The 18,542-nt window shown below is 41.7% G+C and overlaps 1 protein-coding gene across 1 annotated transcript in view; it reads left to right on the top strand.

The window, feature by feature from the left end:
* The first annotated feature begins 396 nt into the window (after positions 1-396).
* Positions 397-18,542, top strand: part of arhgef16 (Rho guanine nucleotide exchange factor (GEF) 16) — a 36,354-nt gene continuing 18,208 nt past the window's right edge. The window contains exons 1-6 of the mRNA XM_024400413.2: positions 397-624; positions 6,717-7,384; positions 8,245-8,296; positions 9,438-9,595; positions 11,798-11,854; positions 15,753-15,913. Of these exons, the coding sequence (XP_024256181.1) occupies positions 6,812-7,384; positions 8,245-8,296; positions 9,438-9,595; positions 11,798-11,854; positions 15,753-15,913 (1,001 nt within the window). The 5' untranslated portion in view covers positions 397-624; positions 6,717-6,811. The remainder of the gene's footprint in view (positions 625-6,716; positions 7,385-8,244; positions 8,297-9,437; positions 9,596-11,797; positions 11,855-15,752; positions 15,914-18,542) is intronic.

The following is an 18,542-nucleotide window of genomic DNA, read 5'->3' as shown; positions in this document are numbered from 1 at the left end:
TTGCTCTTTTGTTTATGTAGGTTTATTGGTGGGTCATATTTTATGGGTAGACTAAACAAGCTAATTTGTACCTTCAAATTATGTTGTAATTGTTTTTCTCTCAATTTAATCCACTGACAAATGAAATTCAATTTCAAAGGGATAATCTATCAATTCAGTTACATTGCAATGGCTTCATATTTAACAAATGCTTCTCTGGAAAATATTCTCGCTGTTTTGACAGCAGATTTAAGGTCGCGTTCACCTGCTCAGACGTTGCAAGCGTCAACCAACGTTTGCGTGTTACGTTATAGACTGTGTCATCCATTGACCGATTGCTCTAACATATATGGTTTGCTGACACTTAAAATACCTATCCAGGCATTGTAAGATCTGCTATGCTTCAGCAACGTCTGGGTAGAGGAACGCGCCCTCACACACCTGTAGTGACGTTGCATGCACAGATTGATGGGCTCTGTTATATATGCAAACTGAGGAGGAAGAGAAGGAAAAGCAGTCTACACGAAAGGGAGTCAATTTAGCCTACTTTTTTTTTTTTTTAATTCCGCGACTGTTTCGCTGAACACATGCAAGATATATAACACGTAGTTGTTTGGAAGATGACCATTTTTTGTAGTTGGACAGGTACAGTAGTACTACATTTTATAAATCGTTTTTAATTGCTTTTAGTTTAGAGCTGTCGTGGACCGTGTGAGTGCGCGACGCTCACATTCCTTTCTAATCAATTTATAAACGGAGAAGTTTTCAGGAGGTGCACCCACCATGCGTAGGCTATTTTATTGAAATTATGAACATAAAACACGAATATGTGATAAATGGGTTTGTTACAAATACTGCATCTTATTCGTATTTTTGTCCCTACAACGTTGTCTTTGCAAATTATAGGCTAGCTACCATATTGAGATCCCATAGCCTACAGCAAACTACGCGTATTTACCATACTTTCATTCTAACTTTAAAAAAAAAAGTGTACAGTCATTGTGTAACTGTAGGTTTATAAATCATAATCTACCTGTGTGATAGGTTTGGGTGATGCTTGGCTGCAGTGAAAGTCGTTTTTCCCTCAAGGCTATATATGCGTCTGTAAAGTAGCCTACTCGGTTTATTACAAACGGTTATAAATGCAGTTCAGTCAGTTCACAGATTTGTGTTGGGGGTATGTAGAGGGTATGCGTGAGCGGTGAGTCATGTGTTGATTGCTATGTTATTCCGTTGGGAACGGGCACAGTTAAAGTTGCAATATGTAACTTTTTGGGCGACACGACCAAATTCACAGAATTGTTAGTTATAGATCTACCATTCTACTTGAAAGCAAGTCTAAGAAGCGGTAGATCTATTCTGTCCTATTTCTATGCTTACCATTCTTACGTTTTTGTTTTTGCATCTTTTTTACTTTCGGTTTCAAACAGCTGAAAATATAATTCACAGCGGTTTAGATGGTACAATAATTCCCTACACTAGTTTATTTTGTCACAAACTGAAATTAGGCGAACTATTGGCGTTTTAGCAACCAGGAAATGGCGGAGCGATAGAACAATAACACAGATATTTCACCTGATATATAAATGTGAAGCATCTGCTTGGCGTTTCCACTCACTACCAAATATGGTAGTGTGAGAAACCCAGTCGCCGGTAGTGGGAGAAGATGGAAGGAGATTCATTTTGGCCGACATTCTGCGAAAAATGAAACATTTGATCTCTGTACAAATCTGCTTTGAACAGAGTGGACTACTTTTTGTAGACTTTACCCGTTGCCAAAGTTCTACAAAATCGCAATGTTTAGAAGGAATCCAAAGGCGAATTGAGTTATTACACACATGCACTTTACACAGTTGGCGTTCCCGAACGGAAATATGCAGATGCATGTTAGGACGGGCCAATAGGATCTCAAATTCAATATTTTTCTTGATCAAATAACATAGTTTTTCTATTTTTGCGCACTATTAATTTACCATCCTCACAAACCACTTAATGTAAATTACTATACTGTATAGGTTTGTACCTGTAAATCAAATCAAATTTGATTTGTCACATACACATGGTTAGCAGATGTTAATGCGAGTGTAGCGAAATGCTTGTGCTTCTAGTTCCGACAATGCAGTAATAACCAACAAGTAATCTAGCTAACAATTCCAAAACTACTACCTTATAGACACAAGTGTAAGGGGATAAAGAATATGTACATAAAGATATATGAATGAGTGATGGTACAGAGCGGCATAGGCAAGATACAGTAGGTGGTATTGAGTGCAGTATATACATATGAGATGAGTATGTAAACAAAGTGGCTAGTGAAACATGTATTACATAAAGATGCAGTAGATGATATAGAGTACAGTATATACCCTACATTATTCATCTCATATGTATGTAAACATTATATTAGGTAGCATTGTTTAAAGTGGCTAGTGATATATTTTACATTTCGCATCAATTCCCATTATTAAAGTGGCTGGAGTTGAGTCGGTGTGTTGGCAGCAGCCACTCAATGTTAGTGGTGGCTGTTTAACAGTCTGATGGCTGTTAAACAGAGATAGAAGCTGTTTTTCAGTCTCTCGGTCCCAGCTTTGATGCACCTGTACTGACCTCGCCTTCTGGATGATAGCGGGGTGAACAGGCAGTGGCTCGGGTGGTTGTTGTCCTTGATGATCTTAATGGCCTTCCTGTGACATCGGGTGGTGTAGGTGTCCTGGAGGGCAGGTAGTTTGCCCCCGGTGATGTGTTGTGCAGACCTCACTACCCTCTGGAGAGCCTTGCGGTTCTGGGCGGAGCAGTTGCCGTACCAGGCGGTGATACAGCCCGACAGGATGCTCTCGATTGTGCATCTGTAGAAGTTTGTGAGTGCTTTTGGTGACAAGCCGAATTTCTTCAGCCTCCTGAGGTTGAAGAGGCGCTGCTGCGCCTTCTTCACGATGCTGTCTGTGTGGGTGGACCAATTCAGTTTGTCTGTGATGTGTACGCCGGAACTGTAGATTCTGCCATGAAGAAAAACAATGCACAATACAGTAATTGAGATCATTTAAACATCAAATGGTATGTAATGGATGATGCAGCTCAGTTGGTAGAGCATGGTGCTTGCAGTGCTAGGGTTGTGGGTTCGATTCCCATGGGGGACCAGTATGAAAATGTATGCACTCACTACTGTAAATTACTCAGGATAAGAGTGCCTACTAACATGGAAAAGGAATGAATAGGCCATTTCAGTTTTCACGTAAGTTGGATTTGCGAACTGGAAAATGTATAGTATTTTTATATTCCACAAGTATTATCAGATTAACTGTTTTGTAGAGATAGACTCAAGTTAAAAATGCTGGAAACACTCATACATTTATTTATTTTTTTGCACAAAAGTACTGCACTGGGCCTTTTACTAGTCCTGTATTAATGGACCGATATAGACGTCTTCAATGCAGGCAATTTTCAGCATCCCCTCGCCCCAAATCACTGCACCCCCATTCCCAAACTGGAATGGGGGTGCCATCATTGGTCGTTCCAAAAAAACGGGTGTTGTAGAAAACTAATGAATCTACATCCAATCAGAGTATCAAGCCAATGACACATTTTCCAAACGCTGCTGTAACCACGTGTGTTCTTGCTCTGACCCAACCTATTGGTTTCTGGGACCAAACAGAACTGTTAGAATGTGTTTGTTCTAGAACTTGTTGGGGTGGTACTCAGATGGGTAGTGCTATCTGGGATCCTTGGGACATGCCTACCCTAAACCCTACCCAAACTTTAACCCTTACCTAACCCCAACGTTATCCCTTAGGTAACCATTTTACACTGAACAAAAAAAATATATATATATATTGGGGCATTTTCATTTTTTATATATATATTCTATACCTTCAAAAGCTTATTTCTCTCAAATTTTGTGCACAAATTTGTTTACATCTGTTAGTGAGCGTTTGTCCTTTCCCAAGATAATCCATCCACCTGATAGGTGTGGCATATCAAGAAGCTGATTAAACAGCATGATCATTACACAGGTGCAGCTTGTGCTGGGGACAATAAAAGGCCAATAAAATGTGCAGTTTTGTCACAACACAATACCACAGATGTCTCAAGTCCAACCGCAAACCACATGTAACTACACCAGCCCAGGACCTTCACATCCGGCTTCTTCACCTGCGGGATCATCTGAGGGTTTGTACAACTGAGCATTTTCTGCTCAAACTGTCTAAGGGAAGCTCATCTGCGTGCTTTTCGTCCTCATCAGTCTTGACCTGACTGCAGTTCGGTGTCTTAACTGACTTCAGTGGGCAAATGCTCACCATCGATTGCCACTGGCACACTGGAGAAGTGTGCTCTTCATGGATGAACCCCGGATTCAACTGTACCGGGCAAATGGCATGTATGGGTGAGCGGTTTGCTGATGTCAACAGAATGCCCCATGGTAGAATTATGGTATGGGCAGCCAAAAGCTACAGACAACGAACACAATTGCATTTTATATATGGAAATTTGAAAGCGCAGAGATACCGCTACGAGATCCTGAGTCCCATTGTCGTGCCATTCATCCGCCACCATCACCTCATGCACGGCCCCATGACGCAAGGATCTGTAGGCAATTCCTGAAAGCTGAAAATGTCCCAATTCCTCCATGGCCTGCATACTCACCAGACATGTTACCCATTTGAGCATGTTTGTGATGCTCTGGATTGATGTGTAAGATAACATGCTCTAGTTCCCGCCAATATCCAGAAACTTCACACAGCCATTGAAGAGTGGGACAACATTCCCACAGGCCACAATCAACAGCCTGATCAACTCTATGTGAAGGAGATGTTTCGCACTGCATGAGTAAAATGGAGGTCACACCAGATACTGACTTATTTTCTGATCCACGGCCCTACCTTAAGGTACAGTGCATTCGGAAGTATTCAGACCCCTTCATCTTTTCCACATTTAGTTAAGTTATAGCCTTATTCTGAAATTGATTAAATTATTATTTTCCCCTTCCTCAATACACCATAATGACAAAGTGAAAACAGGTTTTAGATTTTTTGCACATTTAAACGAACACCTTATTTATGTAACCATTCAGATTTTTTTTTGCTATGAGACTTGAAAATGAGCTCGGGTCTATCCTGTTTCCACAACTTGATTGGAGTCCACCTGTGGTAAATTCAATTGATTGGACAGGATTTTTAAAGGCACACACCTGTCTTTATAAAGATCCCACAGTTGACAGTGCATGTCAGAGAAAAACCAAGACATGAGGTCGAAGGAATTGTCTGTAGAGCTCAGAGACAGGATTGTGCCAAGGCCCAGATCTGGGCAAGGTACCAAAACATTTCTGCAGCATTGAAGAATAGTGGCCTCCATCATTCTTAAATGGAAGAGGTGGTTCCAAACTGACTCTTCCTAGAGCTGAGCAATCAGGGGATAAATGCCTTGGTCAGGGAGGTGACCAAGAACCTGATGGTCACAGAGGAACTCTGTCATAGTGGAGATGGGAGAACCTTCCAGAAGGACAACCATCTCTGTAGCACTCTACTGATCAGCCTTTTATGGTAGAGTGGCCAGACGGAAGCCACTCCTCAGTAAAAGGTACATGACAGCCCACTTGGAGTTTGCCAAAAGGCACCTAAAGAACTGACCATGAGAAGCACGATTCTCTGGTCTGATAAAACTAAGATTGAAGTCTTTGGCCTGAATGCCAAATGTCACGTCTGGAGGAAACCTGGCACCATCCCTACGGTGAAGCATGGTGGTGGCAGCATCATGCTGTGGGGATGTTTTTCAGTTGCAGGGACTAGGAGGCTATTTGGGATCAAGGCAAAGCTGAACAGAGCAAAAGTACAGAGAGATCCTTGATGAAAACTTGCTCCAGAGCGCTCAGGACCTCAGACTGGGGTGAAGGTTCACCTTCCGACAGGACAATGGCCCTAAGCACACAGCCAAGACGGCAAGGAAGTGGCTTTGGTACAAGTTTCTGAATGTCATTGAGTGGCCCAGCCAGAGCCCAGACTTGAACCCGATCGAACATCTCTGGAGAGACCTGAAAATGGCCGTGCAGCGACGCTCCCCATCTAACCTGACCGAGCTTGAGTGTATCTGCAAAAAATAATGGGAGAAACTCCCCAAATACAGGTGTGCCAAGCTTGTAGCGTCATACCCAAGAAGTCTCGAGGCTGTAATTGCTGCCGAAGATGCTTCTACAAAGTACTGAGTAAAGGGTCTGAATTTGTAAACATTTCTAAACCTGTTTTTGCTTTGTCATTATGGGGTATTGTGTGTAAATTGAGGGGAATTCAAAATATATTTTTTTTAGAATAAGGCTAATGTAAAAATGTGGAAGAAGTCACTGTCTGAATACTTGCCGAATGCACTGTACAAACTCAGTAAATCTTTGCAATTGTTTTTATATTGCTTTTTATATTTTTGTTCAGTGTACACTTTTAAACTTTCTTCTCCTCATTGCGGAGAAGGAACTAATGTCCATGGTAGTGGCGTAGCGTTTGGCCGGTGCAAAGAGTTTGGGTAGCCAGGGAACATCGGTTGGCTAGTTGTCTGGCATTTGTGCTGGAAATTCAAAGCAGGACATTCACATTCAAAGCAGTATATATTTCCACCCATAATTACCACATTCCACAGAGTTTGTAATCTTTGAGACATAGTGAAACAAATTTTTATTTTTATAGTTTCATTCAATTGCAAAACGTAAATCCCCTACCTGGCTCCAGTTGACATTCCTGTATTTGTCCCAACAGTCTCTATGTTGCTATGGTAGCCTTTTGCTGATGCTGCAGAGAGAACCAAGCTCTCAGGCAGGCAGACGTTGAACCACCGGGACCACGGACGAGGAATGTCCAACAGACAATCAGACGGGTCCATGGGCGACCAGACCTCCCTCCTGCTGGAGCAACGCTTCTCTTCCGACCTGCAGCTGGACTGTAACTCATTGGACAACCACCATGGCCAACCGCAGGGCTCGCCCACGTCCCAGGCCGAGCCCCCATTGGCCGAAGGCTCTATGGGGCGGAAGCCGGTGGTCCTGAGCACTCAGAGTGCGGCGGCGCGGAAGCTGGGCACCCAGCAGCTAATCCCCAAGAGTCTGGCGGTGACCAGTCGGTCCAGTAAGCCCCGCCACCACACCACCGTGGTCACCTTCCCCTTGGGTCTGGAGGCCGACTCCACCACCTCCTCCAGGAGCCGACACTCTGCCATGGAGCCTGATGCATCCTGGGAGGACTACGACAGTGACGGGAATGGCTTCGCATCGAGGAGGAACCGCAGGAACCAGTCGTACCGGGTGGCGGTGACCAGCCCTGACATGGAAGCCATTGCTGTGAACAACGGGGGCGCGAACACGCTCATGCCTGTAAAGGAGGACAGCAGAGCCTCCAGCCCAGGGCCGGCACACCTTCCCGGACGCAAGGCAAGTGTGAGCATGTCGCTGGCTGAATTTCACCTCTAGCCCCCTGCTATCCCCTAGCGGTAGGCAACCCTGGTCCTGGTGCTCCTCAGGCACTTTGTTTAAGATTGCATATGTTTGAATTAGACCTGGGAGACCAGGTCTGTTGGCTATTGTCAATCACTGAAACTGTGGTAGGAAACTTCTGTGGTTCTGTAAGGGATAGTTTTATTGGACACCTCACTCCTCAGTGTGTCTATTCAACAACCTAGCTGTCTTTAGTCATCAGTGCCAAAGTGCTGGTGATAATTCCCTAAGTTAGAAGCCATCTTTTTAGCTAGCGAGGTCAAATTTCCAGGACCGCTTCCCGTTCATAAACTGTTAGTGCAGGACTTCCTCGACTGACAACCCTATGATTTTAACATGGAGCAAAACATACTGACCAAATTGAGAGGGCTCCATGTCCTTCTGTGATGGCCCCCTCCCGCATTCATTCCTCTGTGACAATGTTCCCCAACTGGTGGCGCGTGGGCCAAATTGTTCCCGGGGCGGGTTATTTAAAAAAAAAAAAAATTGGGGGGGGGCAAGACTGTAAGAACACCAGCAAATCAGCTCCAAATGATTATCTTTTGAAATATGTTTCAAAGTATTCCCACACATAATCGTGAGATATACTGTATGTGATTGTATACCAACGTAAGCGAGGTTTGAAATGATGTCTTAGCCAAGTATTATATGTTTGGGCTTTATGCAGTCTGCAAATGATTTGTAATTATGTTCCCGGCCCCCTGATCATCCGCTCAAGAAGAAATCATCCTGTGGCTGAATCGAGTTGATGATGCCTGTTCTATGATTAACTCATGTTTCCACCATCTCCTTTCTAGAGAACCTTGGGGAGAAAGAGGAACCAGAGGCACGGGGGCTCATTCAAAGACGGTACTTATGTGTCACTCCTCCCGGCTGACGGGGCTTTGACCCTAGAGATACAGATGACTAGTCATGCCAGTGTATTTCTGCATAAGTGTTTCTGCTCTTTTGCGAAGACTGGCACCTAGGCTAGCAGATGACCGGAAAATATCAAATGACAAATGTTAGCCTCTTGGTTATTCAATACATTTTTTAAATATGGGAAAGTCGGGATTAATCAAAATCCAGTTCATGAATCTATAATTGCACAATATTTCTTTTGAGTGAATTTTCCACATGTAGAAGTGGGAGATACTCGTGTGCCTGTGTTCTAGAATGGACAATGGCATCCCACAGGCAGAAAATGGGGAAACCCTGGATGAAAACATTTTTTTTTTAAACGCTTATTTTATAGCTAAGAAAATATTCAACCCGACAAATCGTAACTATTGCTCCTAGAGATACTGGATATTTCTCATTAAGTACGTTAACATGCACACTAATAATTCAATATTAAACTGATTATGGCAGAAGGCGGAGTATGGTATTAGTCATGTAAGCGCCTTGATCTGCTTATCTTAATCATGTTAAGGTCATAAAGTAAACATGCCGATTTTTAAAGCACCTAGTTTTCTGAGCAATCTTTTGAATTATTAGGACATGGTACTGGACCGCTTAATCAGCTGTATATTTGATCTATGCACATGCCAGCACCGGTAGCGCAATCCTCGCTCTTGTGCGCAATTTAAAGTGAGTGCGGGAAAAACGTATATGCATCTTAAAATTTGTATGTGAGAACTATGTCCCAACTCCAAATCAAATAGTCTTCGCAAAAATAACATGGTCATTGTGGTAGAAAGCTAATGTTTTGCATGTATCAGAAGGCACATCAGTAGCCTGATTTCAGATGTGCTATATACAGGCTTGTTAGGGAAATCGTTCTTGCAAAGCATGTAACGTATATTAATCAGACTCCACAATAATCGTATTATTGTGTGCATGTAACCATGCTGAATGTGTCAAATGAAGTGTTCTTAATGACAGTGAAGTGAGGACTTGAAGTTCTAGAAACATTTCAACATTTTCCATGTCAGTATTACAAGACTACAAAAGCCATTTCAACATTGCATGGAACAATAAAGTTATTCCAATTCGTTTCTCTTGCCCGTAGATCCTCGGCTGTACCAGGAGATCACGGAGCGGGGGCTGCAGCCCACCACTATTGCGGATGATGATGACTTTGTCCACGTGGAGCCACCTGGGGAGGACCAGGCCATCGTGGTAAAGAGCTACAGGCCAGCGCAGGTCACCTGGAGCTCGCTTCAGCAGGTAAGCAGGGAGGAGCAGAGGGGTCTTCAAGGGCCAGCGGGGACTGGTAGGGGCACAGATGTGGGGTCCGAACCATGACAGCAGATATCTGTGACTGTGCATCAACACTGAACTTCGGCGTGGATCATACGCTTTAAAGAAGGCAGTAAAAGGGATGGGTTTCTGAAATTTGAACCCAATCTTAATTGTTTTGTGGCTGTCTTAGAATTTGAATTCAAGCGCTACAGAAAGCCTTGTGAAGTAAACATGCATTGATTGCGTTTATGAAAATGTGGCCTAAACATCCTAAAATAACTTGCACTCTTCGATTCAACTTAGTCACAATATATCACTCAGACTTAAAATTAAAGATTTTAGGAACAGAACTATTATCATTTTCCATTTAACTTTGTATGCTTGCCTAGTTCCATAAAGAGAAATATACCGTTTTAGAATTGAACACCACCTTTTAATTTATTTGAACCATTATTTATGAATGAATTCAAAACAAACTCGTCTGACAGTATTGGCCATTTCATTAATAGAGCCTCAATACCATCATAAGTCTGCATTTTACAAAATTTTCAGTGCAATTACATTCCCATATGGATACAATTATCTGACTACGTGCTCTGTCATACTGCTTAAGCAACCTATTACAGTTAGGTCCATAAGTATTAGGACAGTGACAATTTGCATGATTTTGGCTCTGTACATGAACGCAATGGATTTGAAGGGAAACAATCAAGATGTGCTTTAAGTGTAGACTTTCATCTTTGTCAATTATTGTCTGAACCGTGTAGGAATTACAACCATTTTTGTACATAGCCCCCCAATTTCAGGGGCTCAAAAGTAATTGGACTAACTAACATCTCAGAAGTCTGGAACCCATAGCATCACCAGTTGCTGGGTTTCTTCCCTGGTGATCCTCTGCCAGGCCTTTTAGTGCAGCTGTCTTCAATTCATGCTTGTTCTTGGGGCATTTTGCCTTCAAGTGAAATGCATGCTCAATTGGATTCAGGTCAGGTGATTGACTTAACCATTGCAGAACATTCCACTTCTTTGCCTTAAAGTATTGGGTTGTTTTCGCAGTACGCTTCGGGTCATTGTCCATCTGCACTGTAAAGTGCCGTCCAATGAGTTTTGTAGCATTAGCAGAATCTGAGCAGTTAAAATGGCCCTAAACACTTCACAATTCATCCTGCTGCTTTTGTTAGCATTATCTATAAATAAATAAATACAAGGGAACCAGTTCCATTAGCAGCCACACAATTCCACGCCATAACACCCCCTCCACCATGCTTCACAGATGAGGTGGTATGCTTTGGATTATGAGCAGTTCCTTTCCTTCATACTCTTCCCATCATTCTGGTACAAGTTAATCTTTGTCTCGTCTGTTCATGGGATGTTGTTCCGGAACTGTACAGGCTTTAAAAAAAAGTTTTTTTGGCAAACTAATCTGATCTTCCTGTTTTTGAGGCTTCCCAATGGTTTGCATCTTGTGGTAAACCCTATTTATTTACTCTGGTGAAGTCTTCTCTTGAATGTTGACTTCGACACAGATAGTCCTGCCTCCTGGAGGATGTTCCTGATCTGGCCAACTGTTGTGAAAGGAGTTTTCACCAGGGAAAGAATTATTCTGTCATCCACCACAGTTGCTTTCCGTGGTCTTTTTGGTGTTCCTGAGTTCACCAGTGCGTTTGTTCTTTTAAGAATGTACCAAATAGTTGATTTGGCCACATCTAATGTTTTTGCTATCTCGTTGACGTGTGTTAGATTTTTCAGTCTAATGAGGGCTTGCTTCACTGGCAGTGACAGCTCTTTTGGATTTCGTAGTGAGGGTTAACAGCAACAGATTCCAAATGCCACACTTGACTCTTAACCTTTTTGTCTGCTTACTTGTAAGTGAATAAATGAGGGAATAAAACACACTCAGTAACAACTGAGTAGCCAATTATCCAATTACTTTTGGTCCCTTAAAAGAGGGGGGGGGGACCACATATAAAGAGTGCTCTAATTCCTATACCATTCACCCGATTTGGATGTAAAAGTCTGCACCTTCAGCTCATATTCATTATTTAATTTCATCTCTAATATGCTGTGGTGGACAGTTAAAACAATAACTTGGTCAATGTTCAAATATATATGGACCTGACTGTATGATGTAATGACAGCCAGTTTATGTACTAATCATTTTGCTGTAAACATCTTCCTCTGTCTCAGGTGAAGGATAATGACATTCTTCAGATGATCTCTGCTGAGGAGCGGAAGCGACAGGAGGTAAGGGACTCTTTGAGTTTACAGCAGGGTCTTTGAGAGTGCCTGCTTTGGGACTCTTCTATTGGTAGTCAGAACACACTATTGTCTAAATATCAAAGTCCACCCGGCCTGCTCTCTGTGTGCTAAATGCAGCCACTCCCTCCATTTGTTGGCTGCCTTAGTCCCTCCACTCCTGCTGGCTAACCCTGTAATGTCAATAGTACGATCACCTTTCTCAAAAGTCTTAGAAGCAGCTAGCTGAGCTCCAAACTAGATTTATCAGTGATACATCTTCTGTAAGGCAAATGCGTATATTTTAGTGCATTAGTGTCCTTTGGAAGCAACAACCATTGTAATGTACAGGCATGGCTCTCTATTGTGTATGAATTGGACATGGTCCATTCAAAATGGTAAAAGATGTGTAACATTTTGTTCCAATACAAGTTGGGAACACATAGTAGACGTCATTAAAATAAAGTTTTCTTAAAATAGTTTCACCTTTCAGTGACCTTTTTGGTTTCCAAACAAGTGGCCTTTGCATCCCATTCACAATATTATTATCCCATTTAATCCTTTACACATCTTGTAAGGTTATTTCACTATAATAGTTAACTCTAGGGACGTGTCTGTGAATGAAAAAAACGAAATGGCGATGCTACGTTCTCTACCATTGCTGCTGTTTGCTAATTATTGTCGTTAGCAGTATGTGTCCAGTTGTATCTTTGAATGCTGAGCTGCTCAGACCTTTGTATATGTATACCACTATATTTGTAAAGACACTAAACAAAAATATAAATGCAACATGTAAAGTGTTGGTTTCATGAGCTGAAATATAAAAATCCCAGAAATTTTCCATATACACAAATGCTTATTTCTCTCATTTTGTGCACAGATTTGTTTACATCCCTGTTAGTGAGCATTTTCTCCTTTGTCAAGATAATCCATGTGGCAAATCAAGCTGATTAAACGGCATGATCATTACACAGGTGCACCTTGTGCTGGGGACAAAAGGCCACACTAAAATGTGCAGTTTTGTCACACAACACAATGCCACAGATGCCTCAAGTTGAGGGAGCATGCAATTGGCATGCTGACTGCAGGAATGTCCACCAGAGCTGTTGCCAGAGAATTTAATTTCTCTACCATAAGCTGCCTCCAACGTCCTTTTGGAGACTTTGGCAGTACATCCAACCGGCCTCACAACCGCAGACCATGTGTAATCACGCCAGCCCAGGACTTCTACATCCAGCTTCTTCACCTGCGAGATTGTCTGAGACCAGCTACCCAGACAGCTAATGAAACTGGGGGTTTGCACAACCGAAGAAGTTCTGCACAAACTCAGAAACCGTCTCAGGGAAGCTCATCTGTGTGCTCGTCGTCCTCGCCAAGGTCTTGACCTGCCTGCAGTTTGGAGTCGTAACTGACTTCAGTGGGCAAATGCTCACCTTCGATGGCCACTGACACGCTGGAGAAGTGTGCTCTTCTCGGATGAATCCCGGTTTCAACTGTACTGGTCAGATTGCAGACGGCATATATGGCGTCGTGTTGGAGAGCGGTTTGTCAATGTTGTGAACAGAGTACCCCATGGTGGGGTTATGATATCGGCAGGTGTAAGCTGTAGACGACTAGACAACACTTGCATTTTACCGATGGCAATTTGAATGCATAGACATTCCATGACGAGATCCTAAGGCCCATTTTCATGCCATTCATCTGCCGCGGTCACCTAATGTTTCAGCATGATAATGGACGGCCCCATGTCCCAAGGCTCTTTACACAATTCCAATCCCAGTTCTTCCATGGCCTGTATACTCCCCAGACATGTCACTCATTGAGCATGTTTGGGATGCTCTGGGTCGACGTGTATGACTGCGTGTTCCAGTTACACCCCCCCCCCCAATATCCAGCAACTTCGCACAGCCATTGTGGCATGTTGTCTCACTCTTCAATCAACCGCCTGATCAACTCTATGCAAAGGAGATGTTGAGCTGCATGAGGCCATGGTGGTCATGCCAGATACTGACTGGTTTTTTGATCCACACCGCTACCTTTTTAAAAAAAAATTTATATATATATATTTTTTTATATCTGTGACCCAACAGATGAATATCTGTATCCAGTCATATGAGATCCATATATTGGGGCTTAATTAATTTATTTCAATTGACTTATTTTCCGTTTATATGAACTGTAACCAGAGCTGTAGCGGTGACCATATTACCGCCACACTGGCAGTAATGAGTCATGACCGCAGTAAAATTCCATGTGACTGTTGAATCATGCAATCTCATTTTATGCACTTTGGACATGCTTTGGTTGTACCCAACTTGTCATTAGGACCTGGTGGTCATTAGCCTGGTACTCAGGGCTCTATTGTCCCTCTAAACTCTCTGACATCAATGTAAATGCATTTGAAAATCACATTAAACACTAATCAAAACAGCAGGCCTATAGTACTTTTTCAACTCCCTCACTGTGATGATCAATTTGAAGAAAAATCTTCAACAGCAGGTTGAAACCATGTAAAACATGTTTTTTGTTTTTGTGGATGTTTCAAAGCCTAACACAATGAAATAGACAGCGCTTTCTAAGGTGATTAATTCAAAACCTCCAAATGATAGGCTTATGAGCCCAAGCCCCAAAATATACTCCTCCAAAAACTAACATTCAAGTAATCACATTGAGTGTGGACTGTAGTAGTATTATTATTATGCATACTGGATTGACTGGTTACCTTATGCTACACTCAAATGTCTACACGGGTCTGGGAAAGAACGTATAGCCCTAGGTTTGTTTTTGCAGGGTTTGCCTACAATTAGTGAATTTGATTTTGAATAGTCTAGTAATAGGGATTGTAAAAAAATATATTTTCATAATGAATTGGGACATTACCATAAGCTATACAGAATATCTCACCACCATCCATCTCCTCTCCTTTATTCCTTGAGTGCACAGACGGGCTGTCAAACAGTTTAGTGAAATGTTTCATTGCGAAAACATGTAACTGCACGACAGGAATATCAGTGGTTGATGCATGTTATTATTTCTCAGCTGCTCATATTAAGCACATGCTCCGCTATAAAACAGACTTGCGGAAAAGCCATTCTAAATTACTAATATGTAAAATGATTTTGAAAGAAAAGATTACGTTGAAAATAGACGGTCAAAATATGATTTTTTTTTTTTTTTTTTTTGCTTTTTTTTTTGCTCAAATCAATGGCTCATAATCGCATCATGCAGCCCAAAGAATATCTTAGATCAAAACAACATAAAAGGTTTATCATTTGCAACGGAGTTATTCGGCAACTTTAATTTAGCATATAGGACCTGTTTCAAATTATCACTTTTATGCTCAACATGGCCACTTCGTACGTGCACTCGCTCTGTAATGGGAAAAATACCCTTTCAATTTCATTCAGTTAGGTTGAATTCCATTCTTCTTACAATAAAATTGTCATGGGACTTATAAGTATATCTTGTCATCTTATGGCACATAGCCAGATAATGTAGGCCAACTCCTATTCTGTTCTTCTTAAATACATAATGTTTCTTTAGACCTGACTAAAATGATGGATTTATTGTGATGTGTATATTAAATTGATTTGTTTTACTTTTTAAAATGTAGATGGCATGTAGCAGCTGCTTGTATGTGTGGAGGCTTGTAGATGCTAAACCTGTTTTTGTTAATTAACGGTCAATTTACAGAAACTGGCAGTCTCTTGCATGACAATAACCAGCTCGCCACAGCCCTAACTCAGTAAAGACAGCCCTAACTCAGTAAAGTCTTTGAAATTGTTGGGTTTTTGAAATATTTTTGTTCACTAGTGTTCATTGCACAATACAGGTCTTCTTTTTGGGATTCACCCTGCTATATAAGGGCCCCCCCCCCCACTGACATTCTCTCATGTGGTTTTGGCAGGCCATATTTGAGATCATCACCTCAGAGTTCTCGTACCTTCACAGCCTTGGCATCCTGGTGAGGCACTTCAAAGGGAGCGAGGCACTGCGGAAGACCATAACTGCCACCGAGCACCACCATCTCTTCTCCAACATCGCTGTCATCGAAGGTGTCAGCAAAAGGTACTACATTTCTCCGGACTCCAGTTGGAGACTGCTGGGTTAGGATGGTCTCAGTATGAAGGTCACAACATTTCTATCTGGCCTGCAATTGGAATAGTGAGGTCATTTAATGGCAAACGGAGCCGTAGCCTATATACAGTACCAGTCAAAAGTTTGGACCCACTGACTCATTCAAAGGTTTTTCTTTATTTTTTACTATTTTCTACATTGTAAGAAAATGGTGAAGATACAGCAGGTACAGCCAACTAGCACAATTTTATATTGTCAAAGTGATAAATAATGTCCCGATATGTAACTATCGATTTATTTGTATCACTAATGCATAATAGTCAGAGCTGCGCAGTCGGCTGAAGCACAACCATATCTGGACTAGGCTAGCACTAGGAGATCTCACCATAAGCATCAAATTCCACAAACCGAGCAGCTGGAGGCATTCAGAAGTGCAGGCTGAGGCTGAAACAACATATTCCTTGACCCTCAGCTTTAGGTTGTTGTTAGTCAGTCAAGTCCTTCATTACTTATGTGACTTTGATGGTGGAAATAATTATTTCATTTATCTTGCTCGATCTCCGAGAAACTACAGGCCATCTAAAGAGTGAATTTGCATCTTATCTGAGGTTCAATGAAGTCTAGCAGACCTGGCTCTTCTAGCTAGGACTAGTAACACAGACATACCTAGAGCAAAATGATTGTTATCAATGTTTTGGAAATGCTTGTATGGACAAACATCGACACATTGCAACATCTGTGAATAAAAATTAAAAATCTGTCAGTAATTAAATACTGTACTGTTATTCCCATTTTAGATTTGGTTGTTTGCCCAGCTTAAAGGTTCACAATGGGTTCATTTAGGCTGCCTTTACACAGCTGGACCAATTCTGATATTTCTTTCACTAATTGGTCTTTTGTCCAATCGGATCAGCTCTGAACAAGATCTGATGTGATTGGTCAAAAGACCGATTGGTGGGATATAAGATCAGAATGGGCTGCCTGTGTAAACGCAGCCTCCGATGGAATTTGAACAGGAGCAAGTCTCCTGGAAGGACTCACGGAGCGTGTTTAGACACGCTGGCTCAACCGGTTCTACTGCCTAGTAGGTCAGGTGGTATTCAGCAGAGCTTAATAATGATGTTGCGTTCAAGACTACAATGTTATTGTTTGTTACTGCTGCTTTTTGAATGAAAATGGATCTAGTCTCTGTCAATGGCAATTGCACAAATCGTTATGCGGCTGCCCACAGTTAAAATTGAATGGAAAGTGCGCAGTTCGAATGAAACTGATGGATGGAACTTGTCTTGACAGGGTTTGCTCGACTATTGTGTGGTAGTGTGTGTGTGACATTGCTGCTTCAGTTGAGCTGTTGTTTTGGGTGTCAGTTTACTCAAGGTTTGTCAGCAAAAAATGAGTCCCTGTAATGGGTGGGGCTGGAAGTAACAACTGTAGCTTTATTATCTACTGGCACATTGGAAATTGTACTATTAGAAGCTAGGGCTGGGTGATATGGCCAAAATATATCACGGTATTTAAAAAGTTTAGTTTTTGAATAATAAGTTCTACATTTGCTTTGAGTAGTGAGTGATCCTAGGGTGGCAGAACACTCATTCAAAGTGATTTCAATGAGTCTTTCTGCATTCTGTTTTATACTGTTTAATTCAACCAAAACAAATTTCAGCACTTAATTGCAGTGGTGGAAAAAGTACCCAATTGTCCTACTTGAGTAAAAGTAAAGATGCCTTAATAGAAAATGACTCAAGTGAAAGTCACCAAGTAAAATACTACTTGAGTAGAAGTATGGGTTTTAAATATACTCAAGTATCAAAAGTAAGTGTAAATAATTTCAAATTCCTTATATTAAGCAAACTAGATGGCACCATTTTATTTGTTTTAATTTTCAGATAGCCAGGTGCACATTCAGACATAATTTACAAACAAAGCATTTGTGTTTAGTGAGTCCTCCAGATCAGAGGCAGTAGATAACCAGAGATTTTCTCTTAACAAGTGTGTGTGAGTGAATTGGACCATTTTCCTGGTCTGCTAAGCATTCAAAATGTAAATACTTTTAGGTGTCAGGGAAAATGTATGGAGTTAAAAGTACAGTATTTTCTTTGGGAATGTTGTGACGTAAAAGTGGTCATAGTCAAGTACAGATACCAAAAAACCTGACTTAAATAGTACTTGAAAGTATTTTTACATTTGTACTTTACGCCACTGCTCAATTGATAATTTCCACAGTGCCACGTAGGACTGCACGATATGGGCAAATAATCTAGGACTTATTTTTAACCAAATGTTGCGATTTGACTTGTGAATTAGAGCAAAACTGTTGGAATTATAGAACTAGAATCACTATTCTATAATATAGCCAGCAGCATATACCACCCTGCATACCACTGCTGGCTTGCTTCTGAAGCTAAGCATCCTGGTCAGTTCCTAGATGGGAGACCAGATGCTGCTGGAAGTGGTGTTGGAGGGCCAGTAGGAGGCACTCTTTCCTCTGGTCTAAAAAAAAAATATCCCAATGCCCCAGGGCGGTGATCGGGGACACTGCCCTGTGTAGGGTGCTGTCTTTCGGATGGGAAGTTAAACGGGTGTCCTGACTCTGAGGTCATTAAAGATCCCATGGCACTTA

This window comes from Oncorhynchus tshawytscha, linkage group LG16 (genome assembly GCF_018296145.1).
Source record: "Oncorhynchus tshawytscha isolate Ot180627B linkage group LG16, Otsh_v2.0, whole genome shotgun sequence".
Classification (NCBI taxonomy): Eukaryota; Metazoa; Chordata; class Actinopteri; order Salmoniformes; family Salmonidae; genus Oncorhynchus; species Oncorhynchus tshawytscha.
Note: the sequence above shows the minus strand (reverse complement) of the source record. Positions and strands in the feature narration are given on the sequence as shown.